The sequence below is a fragment of the Blennius ocellaris genome (assembly GCF_963422515.1).
Source record: "Blennius ocellaris genome assembly, chromosome: 23".
NCBI lineage: Eukaryota > Metazoa > Chordata > Actinopteri > Blenniiformes > Blenniidae > Blennius > Blennius ocellaris.
Window position 1 is genome coordinate 18,489,459 of NC_137672.1, and position 24,440 is coordinate 18,513,898.

General features: G+C 44.5%; 1 protein-coding gene across 1 annotated transcript; it reads right to left on the minus strand.

Moving 5' to 3' along the window:
- Positions 1-515: 515 nt before the first annotated feature.
- rin1b (Ras and Rab interactor 1b) lies at positions 516-23,373 on the minus strand (the record flags this gene model as incomplete). Its single annotated transcript, XM_080519016.1, has 11 exons — positions 516-839; positions 5,787-5,980; positions 7,199-7,330; positions 8,967-9,275; positions 14,567-15,134; positions 16,043-16,327; positions 17,297-17,466; positions 19,758-19,849; positions 21,747-21,819; positions 23,032-23,146; positions 23,242-23,373. The coding sequence occupies 11 exons, from the start codon at positions 23,371-23,373 to the stop codon at positions 516-518; spliced, it is 2,394 nt and encodes a 797-aa protein (XP_080375142.1).
- Positions 23,374-24,440: the final 1,067 nt, after the last annotated feature.

Here is a 24,440-nt window from a genome sequence, read left to right on the forward strand (position 1 = left end):
TTTGTTGATGTTGTTGTTGTTGTTGTTGTTGTTGTTGTTGTTGTTTCGTATCCGGGAAAGGGTAGCCTCAAAGAATTTTTTTGTTGTCTTTGGATTTGAGCCTCCTCGCGGCGCGGCGGCGCGGCGGCGCGGCGGCAGCGAGCCTCCAGCGGTACAACTCTGGGCTTTTAACAATCAAAACTGCTTATTACACCATGTCGCCATGACAACGAGGCGACGCTGCCTTTACACATCCAGGAGGAACATCGCAACACTTTTTGGGCCCCCCCCCCAAAACCCCCCCCCCCCCAAAAAAAGTCTCTATGTTGTCCTGATCTGAGCGTCGGGTCCGTTTCAGAGAAGAGTTTCACCCTTTTTCTTTTTTTTCCCGCTCCCTTGAGGGCGAGAGAGACAGAGAGAGAGAGAGACAGAAGAAGAAGAGAGAAAGCCAGAGCGAGCGGGCGACCATGCATCTCCTCCTCCTCCTCCTCCCCCCTCCTCCCCCCCCTCCCTCCTCCTCCTCCTCCTCCTCCCACTCACTCCTCGCACACCGACTCGCTCAGGTCCACGGCGCCACCTCTGGTGAGCCGCCGCATCTTGCTGAAGTCGTGGTCGGTCCGCAGGTAGGAGAGCGAGGCGCCGCCCTCGCTGTGGCCGGCCAGGTCGCGCGGCTGCGCCTGCGGCGGCAGCGGCCGCATCTCGCCGCCGCTGCGCCAGTACAGCGCGTACTGCTGCGGCTCCGGCACGCCGAAGGTGGCGGCGCACAGCTGCGCCAGGGCCTGGCTGCTCTCGCCGGCGCGCCACTGCAGCGTCCGCGCCGCGCTGCGCTCGCCGTCCTGGAACAGTATCCGAACGCACCTCTGGGGGGCGGCGGGGAGCGGGAGGAGAGGAGGAGAGGAGGAGGAGAGGGAGAGAGAGGGAGAGAGAGAGAAAAAACAACAAAGTGTGAATATATATTGTGTTCATGCAAAACAGAGGTCAAGAGGCTTACGGAGTGAGGGCGAGCGAGGGGGAGGAGAGAGAGAGCACAGGCTGATTATCCACTATGATAATGGAGCCAAAACGGCGTTCAGGAAAAAAAAAAGGGAAAAAAAAAAAGAAAAAAACCACAAAGCCTCGTCTTCCCACGCAGCCAGAAGGTCCAGTGGGGAGAAGAAATCGCCGGTAAAAAAAAACTCTCAGGGTTGATGAGGAAAAGAGCGACGTCCAACAAGTTGTCGTCTTCTCAAAACACAAACTTTTTTTTTTTTTTTTTTTTTTGGTAACAAAATTTTTTTTTAAAAAATCAAACAGCCGCGTGTCTCCAAACACCTGAAGCCATTATGTAAGAGCCTCCAAACACAATCCTGCTACTTTCAGACGAACCCCCCCCCCCTACAGAGAGCGACCGTCCTGCACACACACACACACACACACACTCCAACACACACACACACACAGGGAAAGAAAAGTGGTCTAAAAACCAAAAGCGCGGAGCGACGGCCAACAGGTTGCCGCGACTTACAGAGTCGGTGAGCTCCTCGCCGTCCGTGTGCATATTGTGTTTGCCTGCGTCGATGGGAAGATGCAGCTCGACAAATTTCATGTTATCTGACCGCCCACTTCCTCATCGCACTTGGCTCACTGATCCCCGCCTGTGTCAGTGGAAAATCTGGCTGCCGGGCGAGTTAGATCGGCTATTTGAAGCCGGGAGGGGAGCCACGTGACGAGACACAAACGCCGGGGATGACAATGCCTGTTTCAGTGTGTGTGTGTGTGTGTGTGTGTGTGTGTGTGTGTCCCTGGGCCTCGAGGGGGGGAGGAGGGAGGAGGTAACAGATCAAGTTGAGGTAAAAAAAATGAATAAATAAAAGTGAATTGCTGTAAGCCGGATTATTAAAAATGGCTAAAAACGGGTATGAAGCGGCGAGTCGCACGTGAAGGAGGAAGTCCAGGTGTGTCGTCCTTCGCTGTCCCCCCCCCCGTTCCCCCCGTCCCCCCCACCCGTCCCCCCCCCCAAAAGTGGCGGCGGATATGAATCCGGGGTTCAATAACGGCGCCCCGGCGTCCCCCCCCGCCCCCGCCCCCCCCCCTCGACCCAGATGTGAGGGCGAAGCGCTCGCCACGCAAAAAAAAACGCCATCAGCGTAATTAATGCGCCGCCGCGTCGTCGTGACCTCGCCGCGCGGATTAACCGCCGCTTTGTCTTCTTCCCCCCGCCGCGGAGGCCGAAAGCGTGTCGGGAGGGGGGGGGGGGGGGAGGGGGGGAGGAGGGGGAGGGGGGGGGGGTGTCGGGTTGTGAAACGGCGGAAACGAGTCGGGTCTCATTTGCCGGAAATCGCAGCTTCCCGCGGAGACGCTGACCGTCAAGGCGGCCATTTTGAAAACGAACGGAGACGCTAACCGACAAACCTCAACGAGCAACGGAACCTTGAAAACGACTCCAGTCAGACTAAAGTTGTGAACGTCGAGGAAAGAAAAGATGGGGAAAAGGAAGAAAAAAGGAAAAAAAAAGGAGAAAAAAAGAAAAAAAACTGAAAAAACAAAAAAACAAAAAGGAAACAATGAAAAAAGGAAAAAAAAATGCAATTTTTTTAAAAACGAAACAAAAGGGAAACAATGTGATAGAAGAAAAAAGTGAAAACGTAAACCCAGAAGAATAAAAAAAATAAAAACAAAAAGGAAACAATGGAAAAAATGGAAAAAATGGAAAAAGTAAAAAAGTAATAAGGGAAAAAAAGGAAAAAGAACAAAGAATGAAAAAAATAAGAAAAAGCAAAAACAGGGGAAAAGGAAAAAAACATAAAAAATGAAAAAAACGAAACAAAAGGGAAACAATGTGATAAAGGAAAAAAGAAAAATAAGGAAAAAAGAAAAAAAAGGAAAAAAAGAGAAAAGAAATAAAAATGAAAAAAAGAAGGAAAAAGGGACCCAGATGTGAGGGCGAAGCGCTCGCCACGCAAAAAAAACGCCATCAGCGTAATTAATGCGCCGCCGCGTCGTCGTGACCTCGCCGCGCGGATTAACCGCCGCTTTGTCTTCTTCCCCCCCGCCGCGGAGGCCGAAAGCGCGTCGGGAGGGGGGGGAGGGGGGAGGGGGGGGGGAGGGTTGTGAAACGGCGGAAACGAGTCGGGTCTCATTTGCCGGAAATCGCAGCTTCCCGCGGAGACGCTGACCGTCACGGCGGCCATTTTGAAAACGAACGGACACGTGAACCGACGACCTCGACGAGCAACGGAACCTTGAAAACGACTCCAGTCAGACTAAAGTTGTGAACGTCGAGGAAAGAAAAGATGGGAAAAAGGAAGAAAAAAGGAAAAAAAAGGAGAAAAAAAGAAAAAAACAGAAAAAACAAAAAAACAAAAAGGAAACAATGAAAAAAGGAAAAAAAATGCAATTTTTTTAAAAACGAAACAAAAGGGAAACAATGTGATAGAAGAAAAAAGTGAAAACGTAAACCCAGAAGAATAAAAAAAATAAAAACAAAAAGGAAACAATGGAAAAAATGGAAAAAATTGAAAAAGTAAAAAAGTAATAAGGGAAAAAAAGGAAAAAGAACAAAGAATGAAAAAAATAAGAAAAAGCAAAAACAGGGCAAAAGGAAAAAAACATAAAAAATGAAAAAACGAAACAAAAGGGAAACAATGTGATAAAGGAAAAAAGAAAAATAAGGAAAAAAGAAAAAAAAGGAAAAAAAGAGAAAAGAAATAAAAATGAAAAAAAGAAGGAAAAAGGGACCCAGATGTGAGGGCGAAGCGCTCGCCACGCAAAAAAAACGCCATCAGCGTAATTAATGCGCCGCCGCGTCGTCGTGACCTCGCCGCGCGGATTAACCGCCGCTTTGTCTTCTTCCCCCCGCCGCGGAGGCCGAAAGCGTGTCGGGAGGGGGGGGGGAAGGGGGAGGGGTGAAGGGGGTGTCGGGTTGTGAAACGGCGGAAACGAGTCGGGTCTCATTTGCCGGAAATCGCAGCTTCCCGCGGAGACGCTGACCGTCACGGCGGCCATTTTGAAAATGAACGGAGACGCTAACCGACAAACCTCAACGAGCAACGGAACCTTGAAAACGACTCCAGTCAGACTAAAGTTGTGAACGTCGAGGAAAGAAAGAAAAAAGGAAAAAAAAGGAGAAAAAACAGAAAAAACAAAAAAACAAAAAGGAAACAATGGAAAAAAAGGAAAAAAGTTTAAAATAGTAAAAAAGGGGAAAAGGAAAAAAACTGAAAAAATTTAAAAAACGAAACAAAAGGGAAACAATGTGATAAAAGAAAAAAGTGAAAAAGTAAAAACAGAAAAATGGGGAAAAAATAAAAACAAAGTGGAAAAAAGGAAAGAAGGAAAAAGGGAAAAAAACCCAGAAGAATAAAAAAAATAAAAACAAAAAGGAAACAATGGAAAAAAGGAAAAAAATTTAAAATAGTAAAACAGGGGAAAAGGAAAAAAACATAAAAAACGAAAAAATGAAACAAAAGGGAAACAATGTGATAAAGGAAAAAAGAAAAGAAAGGAAAAAAGAAAAAAAAGGAAAAAAGAGAAAAGAAATAAAAAGGAAAAAAAGGAAAAAGGGACCCAGATGTGAGGGCGAGGCGCTCGCCACGCAAAAACACCATCAGCGTAATTAATGCGCCGCCGCGTCGTTGTGACCTCGCCGCGCGGATTAACCGCCGCTTTGTCTTCTTCCCCCCGCCACGGGGGGAGGGGTGAAGGGGGGGGGGTCCGATTGTGAAACGGCGGAAACGAGTCGGGTCTCATTTGCCGGAAATCGCAGCTTCCCGCGGAGACGCTTACCGTCACGGCGGCCATTTTGAAAACGAACGGACACGTGAACCGACAAACCTCAACGAGCAACGGAACCTTGAAAACGACTCCAGTCAGACTAAAGTTGTGAACGTCGAGGAAAGAAAAGATGGGAAAAAGGAAGAAAAAAGGGAAAAAAGAAAAAAAAAAGGAAAAAAAGGAGAAAAAAAGAAAAAACTGAAAAAACTAAACAAAAAGGAAACAATGGAAAAAAGGAAGAAAAGTTTAAAAAAATAAGTAAATAGGTCAAAGAAAAAAGGAAAAGAAAGAAGAATGAAAAAAGGAAACAAAAAAGAAACAATGTGATAAAGGAAAAAAGGGAATAAAGTAAAAACCGAAAAATTTAAAAAAACTAAAACAAAAAGGAAACAATGGAAAAAAGTAAAAAAAGTTTAAAGAGGAAAAAATATAAGTAATAAAGGAAAAAAGGAAAAAGAACAAAGAATGAAAAAAAAAGAAAAAAGGAAAATAAAGGGAAAAGGAAAAAAAACAGAAAAAATTAAAAAACGAACAAAAAAGGAAACAACGTGATAAAGGAAAAAAGAAAAAAAGGAAAAAAAAGATAAAGGAAAAAAAATGAAAACGTAAAAACAGAAAAATGGGGAAAAAATTAAAACAAAGTGGAAAAAAGGAAAAAAAAAAAGGAAAGAGGGAAAAAACAGATAAACAATAGACGCCTGCTCATGCAGGCTGCAGGAAAAATGTGACGTTCAGAAAAGGTTATGTGATGAACTGCGACCAGACGATGATCTGAAATGATGATCTGTTTAAGTTTGATCAATTTTCAGGTTTCAGTGAAAAGTTAAAAAATATTTCTACCGTTTCCTCCTCTCATCTACATAAAGATCATTATTATTATTATTATTATTATTATAATTATAATTAGTCCTCCCGTGGCTTGCTGCAGGAACAACCAATGAAATGGTCTGGCTGCATCGTAACCAGGCGCCACGGCGACGCTCCCAGGCTAGTCAAGTGTGACTCCGCCTCCAGTGGGCGTGTCCCGGCGCCCCCTCCCCCCCTCCCCCCCCTACCTGGCTCTGCAGCGTCTCCCTCTGTCTCTGGGCGTCTCGGCTCCGCCTGCAGCTCCACTCCCTCAGCGCCTCCTGGACCTCCGGCGTCAGGCCGCCAGACCCCTGCTGGTCCCGGTCCCGGTCCCGGTCCTGGTCCCGGTCCAGGCTCTGGATCAGGCAGAGGCTGGCGTAGACGCTGGTCAGGTAGTATCCACCTGGGGGCCGCAACGGGAGGAAGGAGGAGGAAAACACAAAAATAAAAGCATGGGAGGAAAATCAGGAAAATGTTGAATACGTGGCCCAGAGGTCTGGAAGACGAAGATCAAAGAGACTTTCAAGGATTTTCTACTGGATAATTCTGTCAGCAGCAGAAACACTTTGAAATTAATAAAAACTAAACAAACACAGACTAAAGGGGGGGTCGTGTTCACCAAGAGTCACAAGTACAATTTAGATGTATTTTTATTAAATGTTTAGCTTTGTAGCAATTTTCAGAGATTTTCTCTTTTTTTGTAAATAGATCTATCTATCATCTATCTATCTATCATCTATCTATCTATCTATCATCTATCTATCTATCATCTATCTATCTATCATCTATCCAGCTTTCTTTCTACTTGGTATCTATCTATCTATCTACTCTGTATCATCCATCTATCTATCATCTATCTATCTTTCTACTTGGTATCTATCTATCTATCTTTCTACTCGGCATCTATCCATCCATCTATCTATATATCATCTATCTATCTTTCTACTTGGTATCTATCTACTCTGTATCTATCTATCTACTCTATCTATCTATCCATCTATCTATCTATCTACTATCCATCCCTCCCTCCCTCTATCTATCTATCTATCTACTATCCATCCCTCCCTCCCTCTATCTATCTATCTATCTACTATCCATCCCTCTATCTATCTATCTATCCATCTATCTATCTATCTACTATCCATCCCTCCCTCCCTCTATCTATCTATCTATCTACTATCCATCCCTCTATCTATCTATCTATCTATCTATCTATCTACCTATCCATCCCTCTATCTATCTATCTATCTATCTATCTATCTATCTATCTATCTATCTATCTATCTATCTATCTATCTAGTCAAAAGTCATTGTTTTTGCGCTTTTGTTTCACAAAACGTTCACTTTTTGAAAACGGTGTCAGTTAAACAGCAGAAACTGCTGCAGTGAGCACGTAGGGCCACTAGTGGGTGCTGTCGCCTGTTGGCTGTTTTTTTTAACTCTCATGCTGAGATCAATACCCACAATGGGAGAATAACGACATTCTGCTGGACAGACGACCAAGCTGGATCGTTTTTACGGTGACCGTCAAAATAAAAGCACTTTGAGACTCAAACACAAAAGGGGTTATTTCAGAATATGGATTGTTAAAGATGTTCTCCTGATGGATGTTTGGTCGTACCCTCTCCTCCGAGCCACGACGGCTCCAGCAGCTCCATCATGTACTCCACCTCCACCAGGATGTGGGGCCTGTTGCACTCCACGATCACGTACGACAGTGACGGCAGGAAGTCGTCCCAGCTCACTTCCTGTCCTGCAACCACGTCCAGACAAAGGCGGAACGTGAAGGGAAAGAAAAGTAGGCAAGGGCGAGTCGACATCATTAGCAAATATAAGAAGTTCAGGACCACCGGGACCAGACGGTAGGTACTGGGAAAGCACGTAGGAGGGTAGGTAGGTAGGGAGGTAGGTATGTAAGTTGGTAGGTAGGTAGGTAGGGAGGTAGGTATGTAAGTTGGTAGGTAGGTAGGAGGGGAGGTAGGTATATTGGTAGATAGGTATGTAGGTTGGTAGGTAGGTAGGAGGATATGTAGGTAGGTATGTAGGTTGGTAGGTAAGTAGGTATGTAGGTAGGAGGGTATGTATATGGTAGGTAGGTAGGTCGATAGGTTGGAGGATATGTATGTTGGTAGTTAGGTATGTAGGTAGGTAGGTAGGTAGGGAGGTAGGTATGTAGGTTGGTAGGTAGGTAGGAGGGGAGGTAGGTATATTGGTAGGTAGGTATGTAGGTTGGTAGGTAGGTAGGAGGATATGTAGGTAGGTATGTAGGTTGGTAGGTAAGTAGGTATGTAGGTAGGAGGGTATGTATATGGTAGGTAGGTAGGTCGATAGGTTGGAGGATATGTATGTTGGTAGTTAGGTATGTAGGTAGGTAGGTAGGTAGGAGGGTAGGTAGGTAGGTATGTAGATTGGTAAGTAGGTAGGAGGGTAGGTAGGTAGGTATGTAGGTTGGTAAGTAGGTAAGAGGGTAGGTAGGTAGGTATGTAGGTTGGTAAGTAGGTAAGAGGGTAGGTAGGTAGGTATGTAGGTTGGTAAGTAGGTAAGAGGGTAGGTAGGTAGGTATGTAGGTTGGTAAGTAGGTAGGAGGGTAGGTAGGTAGGTATGTAGGTTGGTAGGTAAGTAGGTATGTAGGTAGGAGGGTATGTATGTTGGTAGGTAGGTATGTAGGTAGGTTGGTGGGTAGGAGGGTAGGTAAATTGGTAAGTAGGTAGGTATGTCGGTTGGTAGGTAGATAGCTATTTAAGTAGGTAGGTTACCAGGTAGGCAGGTAGGTAGCTACGTAGCCCGGTAGGTAGGGAGGAGGGTATGTACGCTGGTATTTAAGTCCATTGGTAAAGGTAAAAATAAGCAAGTAAGCATGTACATAATGAAGAAGGTAGTTACTAGGTAGGTAGACAAGTACGCTGGTGAAGGTAAACATAGTAGAATAGTTAAGAAAGTGTGTCGGCAGATTAAGGAAGGTGTAGGTCAAATTAAACCTCCGTCAAGAATTCCAGAAACTTTAATGGAAATGACAGCAAGTTATTAGGATACATTATTATTTTCCAGGTCCACTCTGGTGGGTCACGTCACACTAAAGTCACACAAAACGAATATAAACCCAAAAAAATCCATCTGTTATGAAAGTGCCGCTTTTGAATTAAGGAGCGTTTGAAAGCGACAGAAACACTCGGGCGGCCTTCAGTTCTGTTCACGTGAAGAACCTGAAGCACCGCCGCCGTCGATCCTTACGGCAAAACACTTCTAATCAAGCGGCTCCAACTCACAAGTGCTGACTCAGCGTTCAAGGTCAAACCCTGAACTCAGAGTATTAAATCAACCATGAAGAGTTGAGTAAAAAACAAAATAAATAAATTTGCCGCGGGCGAACGCGAGGGCCACTCACTCACCGTGGAAGGACCCCATGGCCTTGTGGACACACTTGCACACCTGCAGCAGCAGCAGCACCTTGTCGATGGGCGAGTGCGTCCGCTGCATGAGGACCAGCTTCTGCTTCACCCGTTCCACCTCCCGGCTGTCGGGCACGCCGGTGCGCACGCCCAGCCGCTCCATGGCGGCGTCGCCCTTCAGCCGCAGCAGGTTGCGGGTGAGACGCTGGCTGGAGCCGTCCTGGACGTGCATGGCCACCAGGGCCCGGTCCAGCTGGGACCTCAGGGGCCGCAGGACGCAGGAGAACATGGCGCGCTCCAGCGCTAGGTCTGCAAGGCGAGGACGGGGGGGGGGGGGGGGGGGGTCGTCATTTGTGGCTCGCGCATGAAAAAAACAACCTTCCATGGTGAACGCTTGCAGATCGAGAGAGAAATAACCATTAACCAGGTTTCCCTGTGATGTTGAAGTCTAGCGCCCCCACACACTTCAATGGTGAGGACAGGAACTGCATGCAGGCCGGCAACTTTATTGAAGTGAAAGAGTGAGGACTCGCCCTCACCCTCAATAAATTAATAAATAAATAAATAGCCTAATTTTACACATGGTCATAACAAAACTGAAAAACCAACAAAAAACAAAAAGGAGACGCGTCGGAATATTTTTATCAATATTTTAGAGACACCCCCCAAAAAAATTCACCAATCATGTTTTAAAGGGGGGGTCCTGTCTCTTTAAAGGGAGGTTCCTGTCTCTTTAAGGGAGATCCTGTCTTTTTACGGGAGGTTCCTGTCTCTTTAAGGGAGATCCTGTCTTTTTACGGGAGGTTCCTGTCTCTTTAAGGGAGATCCTGTCTTTTTACGGGAGGTTCCTGTCTCTTTAAGGGAGATCCTGTCTTTTTACGGGAGGTTCCTGTCTCTTTAAGGGGAATTCTGTCTCTTTAAAGGGGGATCCTGTCTCTTTAAGGGGGATCCTGTCTTTTTAAGGGGGGGCCGAGCGGGATTGGACATTCTTTCTTAACGTCTTAAAAATAGAATTTTAATCAATGTATGTGACAAAACTCCTGATTTAAAGTGTTTATATTACATTATTAAACAGCCGGAGGGGAAAAAAATGGAGGAGTTGCAGAGATTTAAGAAAAAGGGAATCATTTAACACTTAGGGTTAAAAAAAAACAAAAAAATTGAAAAAAAGTAAAGATTGAAAAAAGTGAATTTCTCCAAATTGACCATCTTTCATTTAATTAATACATTTTTCATTGTATTTTTGTCATATATTCCACTGAGAGTGCTCATTTTTGTAATTGCTTTATTTGTAAAGCACACATTGTGCAACCCCTATTTTCTAATGTCAACTTTAAGATGAAAGTTTTGCATTTGTTAAGCGACTCCAAATTGAAAAAAAACAACAAAAAAAACATCTTAACCTCCAGAAAGAAAGTGAATATTGTCGCCATGAGACAAAACCTCTGCACCACCTGTCTGACAAAAAACTAAATATTTTCCCCAACTGTGAGATATTTACTGCTGATCGGTCTCCAGGCGTGATTTATTTTGGTGATTTGCAGGTAGCGGATCACGTGGACGTATCTGGAGGCGCTGGCACCAGGCCCAGAACGGTACCACGTCTATCTCAGTAGAATTAAGAGTTTATCAACAGCCAGTCCAGCCAACTCTATTAATAACCTTTTTTTGTTTCTTCTTTCCCCCCCAGAAAAAAGGAAGAAGCAGAACACAGTAGAAATAACCGAAAGCAGGTTCGATTTTCAATTCGGCTTGATGTGATTTCGACGTGCAGAAAATAGCCACAGATAGAGGAAGAAAATATTTCATATTAGAAATAAAAGCGCTGCAAATGAATAGAAATAAACTGCAAATAGTCCTTTAAAATGTGCGGAAAAAACGTATTGATTACGACACGATTCATTTAAGTGTCAAGACGTGTTTTGTTTACCGTGTGTAAAAAGAGATATCATCAGCATACTATATTATTCTTCATTAGTTAGACTTTTTTTCCCCAAACTGACTGCAATTTTTTTTTTAAACACGCAATGTTGTTTTTTTGCAAAAAGTTGGCAAAATACACACATACAAACTAATAGATAAACTAGAGCTACACTCGGTAGAGCGCAGACCATGGCCAACACCATATTTGTTAGCATCGCTGGCATGATAGCCGTTAGCTCATATCAATGCTAACCAGCTAGGTGAGGCAGCAACGCCACTGTGTGAAACACTGAGCTGGGAACGTCTCCATGGCAACTGACGCTGATCTCCTTTGATCTCCGGATTCGGTTTGGATTAATAGTTTTTGCGAAAAGTTGGTAAAATACATACTTGCAAACCAGAAAAATCAATAAATGCAAGCAGAACACATTACCTTCGCGGCCAACTGTCTTTGGCAAAGGTAGCAACCAACAGCACCCGCTAGTGGCCCAACATGGAAACTACATTGTTTTCAAAGCGCTGCGTTTCTGAAACAACGTGTTCTCATTGGACACGTCCCGTAAACGGGGCCTCGGCGTCAAGTGCGATCGTATGCTAAGCTACGCTAACCGTAGCCTCGCTGTGTTGCTGCGCCGTTTCACTGCCACTTTTTCACAATGTACAGTTTATTAGTGCGCGGTCAGAAAGGCTATCGTTAAAGCCCGCGGAGAGGCTCACACACACACACACACACACACACACACACACACACACACACACACACACACACACACACACACACACACACACACACACACACACACACACACACACACACACACACACACACACACACACACACTCGCTGGGTCTCCAGCAGTAAGTGGGCGGTCCTAGCTAAGTGGGTAACAATCCTCTGGCGTGCAGCGTTTTCCACTCATCATCAATATCCCCCCCCCCATCACCCCCCCCCCCCCCACCCCCCCACCCCCCCCCTGTTCACACCATCACTCTCCGCTGTGATCAATCATTCACACCCTCTCCACTCAATCCCTCAGTCTCTCGCCGGAACAGATTACATGTAATGCGATTACTGGCCGGGGATCTTCCACAAAATGTGCTTTTATTTGCCGGGGCCGTCGCTCACAGACCTGCAACTGATTACAGTTTCAAAGTAGCCCACCTATTTCCATCCCTCCATCCCTCCATCCCTCCCTCCCCTGAATCGTGCCGCTCTTGAAGTGAGCGTGGGACTGTGATATCTTTTTATGATAAACGAGGGGGAGAAAAAAAAAAAAATGCAAATGCCTCCCACCGACGCAATGTGAGATAAATCAGATTCGCAGGAAGGAAGAAAGAAAGGGAGGACGGAAGGCAGCGGCCGGGCGCTCTCTCTCTCTCTCTCTCTCTCTCTTTCTCTCTCTCTCTCTCTGCCAGGCAACCATCCATCATCACACGTTTACTCACAAACACACACCTGCGCAGTCACACACACACCAAAAGAAAAAAGAAGAAAGAAAAAAACAAAAACAAAACCTACACACAGGCCTGTGTCAAAAGATCAAAGCACATTCTTTCCAAAGTAACGCCCCGCCATGTCTTTACAGTGATGAGACGCTTTGAAAGGCGCCGATGTGAGGGAGGGTAGGGCTTCCCTAATGTTGTTTTCTAAATACCAGATACAATATGAGCGCCCCCCCCCCCACACACCCCCCACGCAAACTACTTTGTGTTGACAGTGCCTTTCACTGGAGCCCGGGCGGCCCACCATTTATCACAGAAGAGGCTGTCTGTTTCCATAGACCTGCGTCCTCTGGCACTCCGTCTATTGAATCACTGTTTTCTAATAGTGTCACTTTTTTTTTTCTTTTCTTCCACATCTCTCTCTCTCTCTCTCTCTCTCTCTCTCTCTCTCTCTCTCTCTCTCTCTCTCTCCTCCCTCCAACCATATCTACTCAACCAATAACGCACGTATGAGTGGAATTTAGACGGCGGGTTCCGACTATAAATGAGCCGAGTCAGCTAAATTAAATTTTGCTGAGCTTCCTCAAGCAAAACGAGGATGACATGTTGTCACTCGAGAAGCGTCCTGCTGTGGTTGGAAGTACAAATTGTATGTATGTATTTTACCAATTTTTCGCACCCGAATTGCCCGATACTTTCAGGGAGGATTTGTCATCATCCAAGGACCAAACGATTATATTTTGGGGCGTTAACGTCTAACAGTTTCGGAATAAATCCCCAAAAACCTACAAAGCAATGTCCCATAGAAAGCGGAAGAGAGAGGCACCTCGTGGAGAAGATCAAAGGAGATCAGCGCCTGTTGCCATGGAGACGATTCCTGCTCAGTGTTTCACACAGTGACGTAGCTACCCGACGTAGCTCGTTAGCATCGATATGAGCTAACGATTGCGGAACTCGGTTCCGCAAACAAACGTGGCGTTGTCGAAGATCTGCGCTCTACCGAGTGTAGATCTAGCTATTAACTTTTTAACGTAATGAATTCTGCGACTGTCTAGTATATTTTGTGAACCGGCGGTAAATAAATAGAGGCTAGCCGACAGGAGAGAAATCAAGCACAGTTGACGAGGTCACATGACCTCTCAGGAAGTAACTGCAGCATCTGCATAAGACGCAATTATTATTATTATGATTATTATTATTATTATTATTATTATTATTATTATGGTTCCTTTCACAACTAAAAATTCTGTTTGGCGAAGCCTCAGCTTTGCAGTTCGCACTCAGTTCAGAAGTAGCCTGAACTTTGTGACAATATTATGATCATATCATGACAATATTATGATCATATCATGACAATATTATGATTATATCATGACAATATTTTGATCATATTTTGACAATACTATGATCATATCATGACAATATTATGATCATATCATGACAATACTATGATCATATCATGACAATATTATGATCATATCATGACAATACTATGATCATATCATGACAATATTATGATCATATCATGACAATATTATGATCATATCATGACAATATTATGATTATATCATGACAATATTTTGATCATATTTTGACAATATTATGATAATATTGTGACAACATTATAACTACAGTGTGTCAATATTATGACCATATTGTGACCACATTTTGATAATATTTTGACATTATGACCATATTATGACAATATTATGATAATATTGTGACCCTATTGTAACTACATTATGACAATATTCTGACCATATCACGACAATATTATGACCATATTGTGACAATATTTTGATCATATTTTGACAATATTATGATAATATTGTGACAACATTATAACTACAGTGTGTCAATATTATGACCATTTTGTGATCATATTTTGACATTATGATCATATCGTGACAATATTATGATCATATCGTGACAATATTATGATCATATCATGACCATATTGTGACCATATATCCGACGTGTACAACCTGAAATTCAGGTAATCAATTGCAGACAAACTGACTTTGAGACCAGTTAAACGTTGTGACATCACTTTGCTCCATTAGAGTTGAAGTGTAACAGCCTGTATTTAATTAAAGTGTGTGGGCGTCTTTCAGACGGTAATTACCGCTGCGTCGCCGTCACTTCCCCCACCAGGGAGCCAATTGACTAAATTGCACTGATTCCATTAGAAGTCGTTCGCGCCGTACGACCCGAGTCGTCGAACAGACGGTTACCTTTCTCGTTCTCCGGCACCAGGGTGTCGATGGGCGGCTCCAGCTCGCCGCTGTCCAGCAGGCAGCACTTGGCCTGGGACAGGAAGAGGCGCAGGCCCTGCAGGAGCTGCACGGACGTCACGCGCGGCGGCGGTTTGGCGGCGGACAGCGATTTGAGCGCGTCCCTCTGCTCCAGCAGGAAGTCCTGAACCATCCCGCCAAAGATGGAGCGCCGGTCCCTGGACAGCTCCTCCACCAGCCGCGTGAGCCGCTTGTCCGGCGCGAAGAAGCACACGAAGGCCTCGCTCATGCGGTGCAGGCCGCCGCGGCCGCGCGAGCGCAGGAGCGGCGGGCGGGCGTAGGCGTAGGCGTGCGACTTGGCCCGGGCGGCGCCCTCCGGGTCCGAGTCCTCGCCGCCGCCGCCGTCCTCGTCCTCGTCCTCGTCCTCGTCCATGCTGCTGAAGGAGCTGCTGCTGTCCAGCTCGGCCAGGGACGGCGCGGCGCGGCGGTCCATGGCCAGGACCGCCACCTCGATGCCCGGGTCCTGGCGCGGCGCCGACTGCCGCGGTGGCGCCGCCTTCGCCGGCGTCTGACCGGAGGAGAAGAGAAAGTTTTAGAAAAGAACGCCATGTGTGTTTTTGGGGCGACGTTCGCATGACCGTGATTTCAAGTTTCGAGGGTCGGTTCCCACGGCAATTGAAAAAGGTGGAACTTTTCAAAAATGGGAAAAAACGCAACTTTTTGGAAACGCTCCGCCGACGTCTCCGTGGAAACGACTTAGCCTTCTGACTGAGTGCTCCGCCATTGTCTCCGTGGAAAACGCGCCGCTTCAGAAATAGTTTGAAAAAAAACGGCTCCCAAGGTGGAACTTTTCGAAAATGGGAAAAAAAACGCAAATTTTCGGAAACACTCCGCCCACGTCTCCGTGGAAACGGGGGACGACTTAGCCTTCTGACTGAGTGCTCCGCCACTGTCTCCGTGGAAAACGCGTCGCTTCAGAAATAGTTTGACTCCGTCTCCATGGAAACTGAGGAAAACACTTCAACTCCGTTTCTCTGGAAACCAGGGGAAAGTGAATCTTTTCGAAAACGGCACGATTCGGTCTCCGTGGAAATGAGGGTGGGAGACTAAAGCTTTTTTTGAAAATGCTCTGACTCTGTCTGCGCAAACGGAGGGAAAACACAACTTATTTTGAAAACACCGAGTCTGTTTCCATGGAAACGGGGGGAGAAAACGCAGCCCGTAATCACAATTCAACTTCCTTTGTCCATGTGAATATACTTGATCGTGTGTGTGTGTGTGTGTGTGTGTGTGTCAGCGCCCCCTCATGGCCTGGCATACCAACTACATAGTTCCCAAAATATCAACACGTCAATACAAGACTTTCCTGAAACGAAAACGAAAACAACGACGCGATTACACGTGAAGCGTCGTCGTGGAAACGGGGGCCCCGGCGAGTAAATACAATTTTTTTTAACGCGTCTTCACGCTCATTACTTGCGGCACGTTCGCGGGCATCGCGTCTTCCTCCTCCACCGACCCGGGCGAGACGGCGGGGGTCCTCCTCAGGACGCCCGCCCCGGCGTGGACCCGCCTCTGCGGGTTGGATTCGGGGGTGCGCAGCCTCTCCGACCCGCCGGGGTGCTCCTGCGACGGGGGCGGCGAGTAGGAGCCGATCCCCTCCAGGGACAGGTTCATGGACGACTCGGACAGTCTGAGGCGCATGCTGCGCTTGAAGCGGTGCCGCTTGTTGGAGGCGCTGTGGTTCGGCAGCTGCGGCAGCTGCGAAAGAATCAGAACAGCAACTTAAAGTCCCAGTGAAATGTAAAACACTACTTTGCAAAAAAAACGATAGTTGGGGTTCTACTTGTAAGGTTCCTCCGACTCTGCCCCACCACTGTTGTCGCATAACAAAGTTATTAGAATTTTGAATCTCCAGCTGAGGAAGTCGGGGGAATCCTTCTTCGTGGGCGGAGCCTATGTGTGACATCACGAGTTGTGCAGATCTCCATCTGTTGTGTTTATATCGGCTTGTTTCCTCTTAAATATCCAAGTTTTTACAGTGTTTTGAAGTTATAGTCGGCGTTTTATGAGCCTTGATGAAAGATTGAGCCTGGAAGAGACCGAGAGAGGAGGAAAGGAGCACGGCTAGCGGCTAGCTCGGGCGGCTAGTGGCTAGCGGCTAGCGGGAGGCGCTAGCTCGGGCGGCTAGTAGACGATCAAGTAACACCTGGACTCATCTTCAGTGATTCCAGTCAGAAAAGCTCTTGGACGTGTTGGATCCAGGAAGCCGGTCGTTCTGCCAAAAGTCAGGAGCCTCAAAGCCTCAAAGGTGAAACCTGGCGGCTGCTGAGGCGAGGAGACGAGGACGAATGGAGGACGAAGCGTCTTCTGCTTCCTCAAACATGTTCCAGACGGGGTCACCGATGGCAGAACCACCTTCTGTGTCTTCTTCATCAATCACTGGGTTTGAAATGACCACGATGATGAAATCTGGTTCAATTCAGCCTCTTCGTGGTCAAAACTCTGATCCTCCATAATGTAAACACAACTTGGGCGTGTGCACAACTCGTGATGTCACTCTGTTATTGTCAGAAGCTCCGCCCAGCAGAGGAAATAGCAACGTTTATCGGCTATTTTCTCGCAGATTGCCGCGTTTTAACATTTTACCCTTCAGCCAGTTAGCATAAAAAATGTCCCTAGAAGCGACACCAGAGAGTTTTGGAGGTGGAATTTTCACTTTTCACCAACCTTGCAAACCTCCAGCTGCAGGAAGAGCGGGTTGATGAAGCAGAGTTTTCCGTGTCGGCCGGTGGTCAGCAGGGAACATCTGTCCGGCTGGACGCCGCCGCCGCCGGAGGCCGGGGCGGCGTCCAGCGGGCCGTTGTGGATGTCCGACGCACTCGGCAAACTCCAGAATTCTGAGAGGACGGAAAAATAGAGCTGAGATGCCATTCATACGAAAGAGTATTAGGGCTGTTTGAAGGAGAAAATAATTCATACTGAGGTAAAAAAAAAAAAAAAAAAGACTCAAAAATATAATTTTTGATTTTTTTGGGGGGCCAAAAAATATTGGAGGTAAAAAAAATAACAAAATAAAATTTTTTAAAAAATTAAACTTCATGCACTTCAAAAAAAGGTCACAAATCAAGATGTTTTAAGGCCAAAAAATATTGGTGAAAAAAACCCTCAATTTAAACATTAAATAAAATAAACGTCATGCACTTAAAAAAAAAAAAAGGTTACAAAAAAAATCAAAGTTGAGATTTCTTTAGAGCCAAAAAATATTGGAGGTAAATAAAATAAAAAAAATGTCAATAGATTCCATGCACTTAAAAAAAGGTAAAAAAAAAAATCAAGTCAAGATTTTTGTACGGCCAACAAATATTAGAGGTAAAAAATAAATAAATAAATGAAAAACAAACCAAAATAAAACAACCCTGAAACTCCATGCATTTAAAAAGAAAAAGTCAAAAATCAAAGTCAAGACTTTTTTAGGGCCACCCAAGAAAATAAAAGTAGCTGACAAGGTAAAAAAAAAGTCCTTATACACTTCCAGAAAAAAGTTGAAAATCTATTTAAAAAACAAAAAAACAAACTAAATAATCACATTTGCATCAGAGCCCAGCTCCCTCGTTCTCAATAAGAAATCAATGATGAGCGACTGAATTTCTTTTTTCTTCTTCTTTGGCCTTAATACTCTTCTGAACCTCCACCCTGCTCATTTCACTCACTTCAGCGTTCCCGTCTCGATGCTTTACGCTCGTTTTATCCTCAATGCTTCACTTCCTTGAAGACACATTAGCGTGTTTTCTTTCTGTTCCTGCGTCGCGCCGACGAGAACAGATTTCGCAGAAAAGAGTCTGGTTCTCATTTTTAGCCGTGGCGAAGTCGCACCTCGCTGCCCTACGGCGGAACGCGTCAAAATAGACGCAAGCTGGCCGCCGCAACTTCTCATTTCTTTTTTTCCCTCGCGATCGCAACTGTTGTTTGTGTTTTCATCTCCTCCTGAAAATATGCTCCTTTAAGTCCTTTTAAGGTGAATTTACTGAATATATATTGTCTTTACTGGTTTTTGTTGTTGTGAAACAGGAAAACCATCTTGTACGTGTAAAAGCAGTAAGGGGGGGTGTTTTCGCTGCCAGAGTGGGGGCGGTGTGAGATAAAGTATTAATAAGTACGGTTTAAAAAATAATGTAAATAATAAAACACGACGCCGCTTTATGTAACGGCGTGGTTTTTGTCCGATCATGCACACGACGCGGCGTTTTATGAGTCTGAAAAGAAAAAAAAAAAAAAAACGGGTTCCAGAGGGTTCTAGGACGGCGTCACAGCGCCACCTAAAGGCCTGGCATATGTACTACATCATAAAGCATCGTTCTCATGGTGTGGATGGGACATTTTTTTAAGAATGACGAGAAAAACAAAGATTATTTATTATCGTCACTGGGACAGAATCACACCTGTAAAATCTCTTAATTTGAAAATCAATTTGGTACTCTAGCGCTATTGACGCGTTTCATACAGACTTTAATACTGAGGACCGTTTCAAATGAAAACGTTTCAAATGAAAACGCATCGTTTCAGAAAAGTTTTGCAGCGGCAGAAACGCTGAAAACAATGTAGTTTTCCAGTTGGGCCACTAGGGGGCGCTGCTGCTTGTTTATGTAGTGAAACCCACAGAGAACAATACGATATTAACATTTATATCACATGGCTGAATTCCCCTCCCCCGCCCCAATAATTTTCCTTGAGGTTTCCACAGGATAGTTTTCCCTCAGCTTTAAAACGAGGTATTACTTGTGTTGCTACGCCAACTAGCAAGCGAGCTACGGATGTTTTTGTGGCTTTTCTCGCCTTTGATCTTTATGTTTAGCGTGAGCGGGAGACCTCTCCAAGATGGCGGCGCTATAGACACATCTAGTGTTTTATATCAATGCCGTCCACACTAAGGAACCTGGTTCACCTGAACCAGATGTTTCTGGCCTGTCGTCCACATGAGGCGGTTTTACAAGCGTGAAAACAGGTTCTTTTCTTCCAACACGGGTTCCAAAGTGGGGAAATTCTAAAACCCCGGCTCAAAGATGAGTTAATCATCCCCGGGAACAAGAAAACTGCGCAGTCGAGCTACGAATGTTTATCGGTGGATTTGCTAGCTACACGTCTAGCACGAGCGGGAGACCTCTCCAAGATGGCGGCGCTGTAGACTGACCTTGGCCCATGTGCGATATGGCCTCCAGCTGCCGGTGCGTGGCGGCCTGAGCGATGGCGTCGGGCAGCTGCAGCGGGAACGGCAACACGTCCCTGCAGGAGGAACGGAGAGGGGAGAGTCAGAACCTGTCTGAATATATTATTATTATTATTACGGAACCTCAGTCGACGCTTCCTGGATTTATGACAATAGAACCTCAATTCAAAACAAACTCATTCGATTTCTACAAAATGGATAATTTCACTTTTTCTTCTCTTTTGCTCCTTTCTATGTTACCAAACTATTTCCTTTTTCCTCTGTTTCCTCCATGAACATAACGAAGTTACACTTAATATTTCATATACAAAGACGCACACACACATCATGTAAATAGTATTTAAGGCAGCACTTGTTTGTCTTTCTTTTGTATATAGAATGTATTGTTCATTTTCACACATCTTTGGAATTGTCTACTGTTTTGTATTGTTCATTTGCACTACCTTAAATTTTAAAAAAACAACAAAAACAAACAAAAAAAACAGTAAAACAATGAAAAAAAGAAAGAAAAAAACACCAAACAAGAACCTGCAGGCGGGCGTGAAGGGAATATCGACACCTGCCGCTCGGGGCCGTCGTCACGGCCATTCAAATGCCACTTGTGAAAAGGAATTCTTATTCAGATTTATTTTGATTTCGCGGCGACAGAATTGTCTGGAGGCCAGTGTGATAAATCACACGCTCCCATAGTACTCCTGTGTACTACTCACATTACGTAATTGCTCACAAGTATTAAAAAAAACGTCTACACTTGACAGTCGTTGTGTAAAAGTCAACTATAATTAATGTTAAAGTCCTAGTGAAATGAAGATTCGACCTCCAAAACTCTCTGGTGTCGCTTCTAGAACATTTTTCATGCTAACTGGTTCGAGGGTAAAATGTTAAAACACGGCAATCTGCGAGAAAATAGCCGATAAACAGCGCTATTTCCTCTGCTGGGCGGAGCTTCTGACAATAACAGAGTGACATCACGAGTTGTGCACACGCCCAAGTTGTGTTTACATTATGGAGGATCAGAGTTTTGACCACGAAGAGGCTGAATTTAACCATATTTCATCATCGTGGTCATTTCAAACCCAGTGATTGATGAAGAAGACACAGAAGGTGGTTCTGCCATCGGTGACCCCGTCTGGAACATGTTTGAGGAAGCAGAAGACGCTTCGTCCTCCATTCGTCCTCGTCTCCTCGCCTCAGCAGCCGCCAGTTTTCACCTTTGAGGCTTTGAGGCTCCGGACTTTTGGCAGAACGACCGGCTTCCTGGATCCAACACGTCCAAGAGCTTTTCTGACTGGAATCACCGAAGACGAGTCCAGGTATTACTGGATCGTCTACTAGCCGCCCGAGCTAGCAGCTCCCGCTAGCCGCTAGCCGCTCCCGCCGCCCGTGCTCCTTTCCTCCTCTCTCGGTCTCTTCCAGGCTCAATCTTTCGTCAAGGCTCATAAAACGCCGACTATAACTTCAAAACACTGTAAAAACTTGGATATTTAAGAGGAAACAAGCCGATATAAACACAACAGATCGAGATCTGCACAACTCGTGATGTCACACATAGGCTCCGCCCACGAAGAAGGATTCCCCCGACTTCCTCGGCTGGAGATTCAAAATTCAAATAACTTTGTTATGTGACAACAGTGGTGGGGCAGAGTCGGAGGAACCTTACAAGTAGAACCCCAACTATCGTTTTTTGCAAAGTAGTGGGTTACATTTCACTAGGACTTTAAATGGGTATAAATATTTATTTAATATAATAAGCAGCATATAAGTCATGGTGACGACAAGTACGCGAGAGAAACCTGGTGAAAAGCCACAGGATATTATTAAATACGTTCAGGTTTTTGTGGCGTCAGGCTTCCCAGCGACTAACGAGGAGCTCGGCAGTCACAAATTCACCGTTCGGGGGAAACTCAACCCCGCCAAAATAAAAGCTTCATACACGTCAACGTGAAGACTCACCTGCTGATACAGTAGAAGGCCACCAGTCGACACAAGTCGGGGAAGCTGAGCGCGGAGCTCTCCAAGGCGAAGGCTGGACGTCAGAGGGAGACAAGGGTTTGAGTGACGCAGTGAATAGTCCTTCTGTTCAGAGTTAATCGAATTAATCACACAATTCTCTGTAATTAATTGTGATTAATTACTTTTTTTGTTTGTTTTTTACTAAAGACTGAAGCTTGTAATAAATATTTATTTATGGGAAATCAAGGATTTAATGCAGACTCAACACACAGACAGGATATTTAACTTCAAAGGACATGTTTTAAAACTTTATTTCAGCTTTCAGTGAACACTGTTTCTCTCCAAGTCGAGCAAATAGAAAAGTTAAAAATAAAAAAGCTATACTTTAATGTTCAGCTCCACCACTTTGTCCACGTTATGTGTTAAAATATTTAATAAATAACACAAATATATTTATGATGTGTTTAATGACTTGTTCTTGTGCCGGCCCTGATGGCAAAGATTACTATTAAAGTTGCCATTTAATTATTATTATTATTATTACTATTATTATTATTTCTGTTGTCATCAGTATTATCATATTTTATTATTATTTATTATTATATTTTATTATTAGTAGTAGTAGTATTATTTCTGTTATCATCATTATTATAATAACTTTTATTATTTATTATTATTATTTATTATTATTATTATTATTATTATGTTATTATTATTATTATTATTATTATTTCTGTTATCATCACTATTATTATAACTTTTATTATTATTTATTATTATAATTTTTTTAATAATTATAATTATTATGTTATTGGGGGTTTTTTCAGATTTTTTTGCACAAACACAAAAAGCACATGAAAAAGTGTGGAATGTTCGGGAATAGGTTGCTCCGACGTTTAACAATTCAATGAACCCTTTCCAAATAAATAAATAAATATTATTTTATTTTAATAAATAAATTCAAATTTCTTTTTTTTTTTAACGGAAAAAATGTTATAAAGTAAATATGTAAACTGACCGCTCTGTACAAATAAAATGTAATATTATTATTATTATTATTATTATATCAAAATGCGATAGATGTACAATAACAACATTGTCCAGTTTCTCCCCATTGTTGATGTTTATTGTGTATTTTGTTTGCGGTTCCATCACATAAAACCACAGCGCCCACTAGTGGCCCGGCATGATAACGACGTCACGGTTTTCAGCGTTTCTTGCATTGTTTGCAGAATTTAATAAATAAAAAAAGAAATCAATCGTAAACCCTGTGGCTGATACTCACTGGAGTCTTCCTCGCAGATGAAGATCTCCCGGACCGACGAGGCGCTTCTGTCGGCCGCCGTGCGGAAGCAGAGCACCTTCCTCTGGCTGGAGCCGCATTTGCGCACCAGAAAGGTCTGGAAACACAAAGCAGAGCGGGATGACGGGCGGCGGCTTGGCGGAGGATGGCGGCGGCGGCGGCGGTCGGCGGTTGGCGGTTGGCGGTCCTCACCCCGACCGGCTCTCTGAGCAGGATGTAGAGGGCGGCGTCCTGCTGCAGCGACAGCTGGAGCCACACGGGGTGCGTGAGCAGCAGGCGGTCCAGGACGCTGAAGGCCCTCTGGGGGGCGCTGCCCACCTGCATCTGCAAAGGCCCGGGCGGTTATTCCTGGCCAGTCGGAGGCTGTTTGTTTTGTGCAACGCGAGATCAAAGCATCAAAGCGTCAAACCGTCAAACCGTCAAACCACGACGTCGCTGGAAAAAACCGGTCTGGATCGTTAAAATGTCAGCGAGCGTCAGGTTTTAATGGCCGCCGACCGTCGTCGTCGTTAAGAAATGTTGTTTCCACAAGAGAAACGAAGACGATTTAACTCAGTGCTGCTCAATATTTACATGTTTATTGGTAAAAGGCTGCTTATTACCCGTTGTTTTCTAGGCTACTGTTCCTACTGCACTCGTATCGAGACCAGACAAGACAAGAAAGATAAGACACGACAAATAAGACACAAGACATGAAAGACGAGATACAAAGAAGACGCGACAAAACAAGTCAAGTAAGACACAACAAGACAAATTAAACACAAAACAAGTAAGACACAAGACAAGACACGACAAATAAGACACAAAACAAGTAAGACACAATAAGACAAGACATGACAAATAAGACGCAACAAGACAAATAAGACACAGCAAGACAAGCAAGATACAACAAGACAAGTAAGATACAACAAGACAAGTAAGATACAACAAGACACGACACAAGACAGGACACAATAAGACATGTAAGACACAGTAAGACACGACAAAACAAGACAAGTAAGGCACAATAAGACAAATAAGACAAGACAAATAAGACACAACAAGACAAATACGACAAGGCAAGTAAGACAAGACAAGACAAGTAAGACACAATAAGACAAGTAAGACACAACAAGACAAATAAGACAAGACAAGACAAGAAAGACAAAACAAGACAAGACATTTTTTAGGACACAGTAGTTAAACTCCACGCAAACAAACATTTAATAAAAACTCTAAACTCCTGTTGAATTTCTGTCTGCCCGTTGTTCGCCGCCGCCGAAAACACTTTTTGAAAAAGGTGGAACTTTGCGTCACGTTGTGTGACTGAGAGCAGAAGACGACGTCTCGCAAGTACGGACAAGTACGGACAAGTATGGACAAGGACGGACAAGTATGGACAAGTACAGACA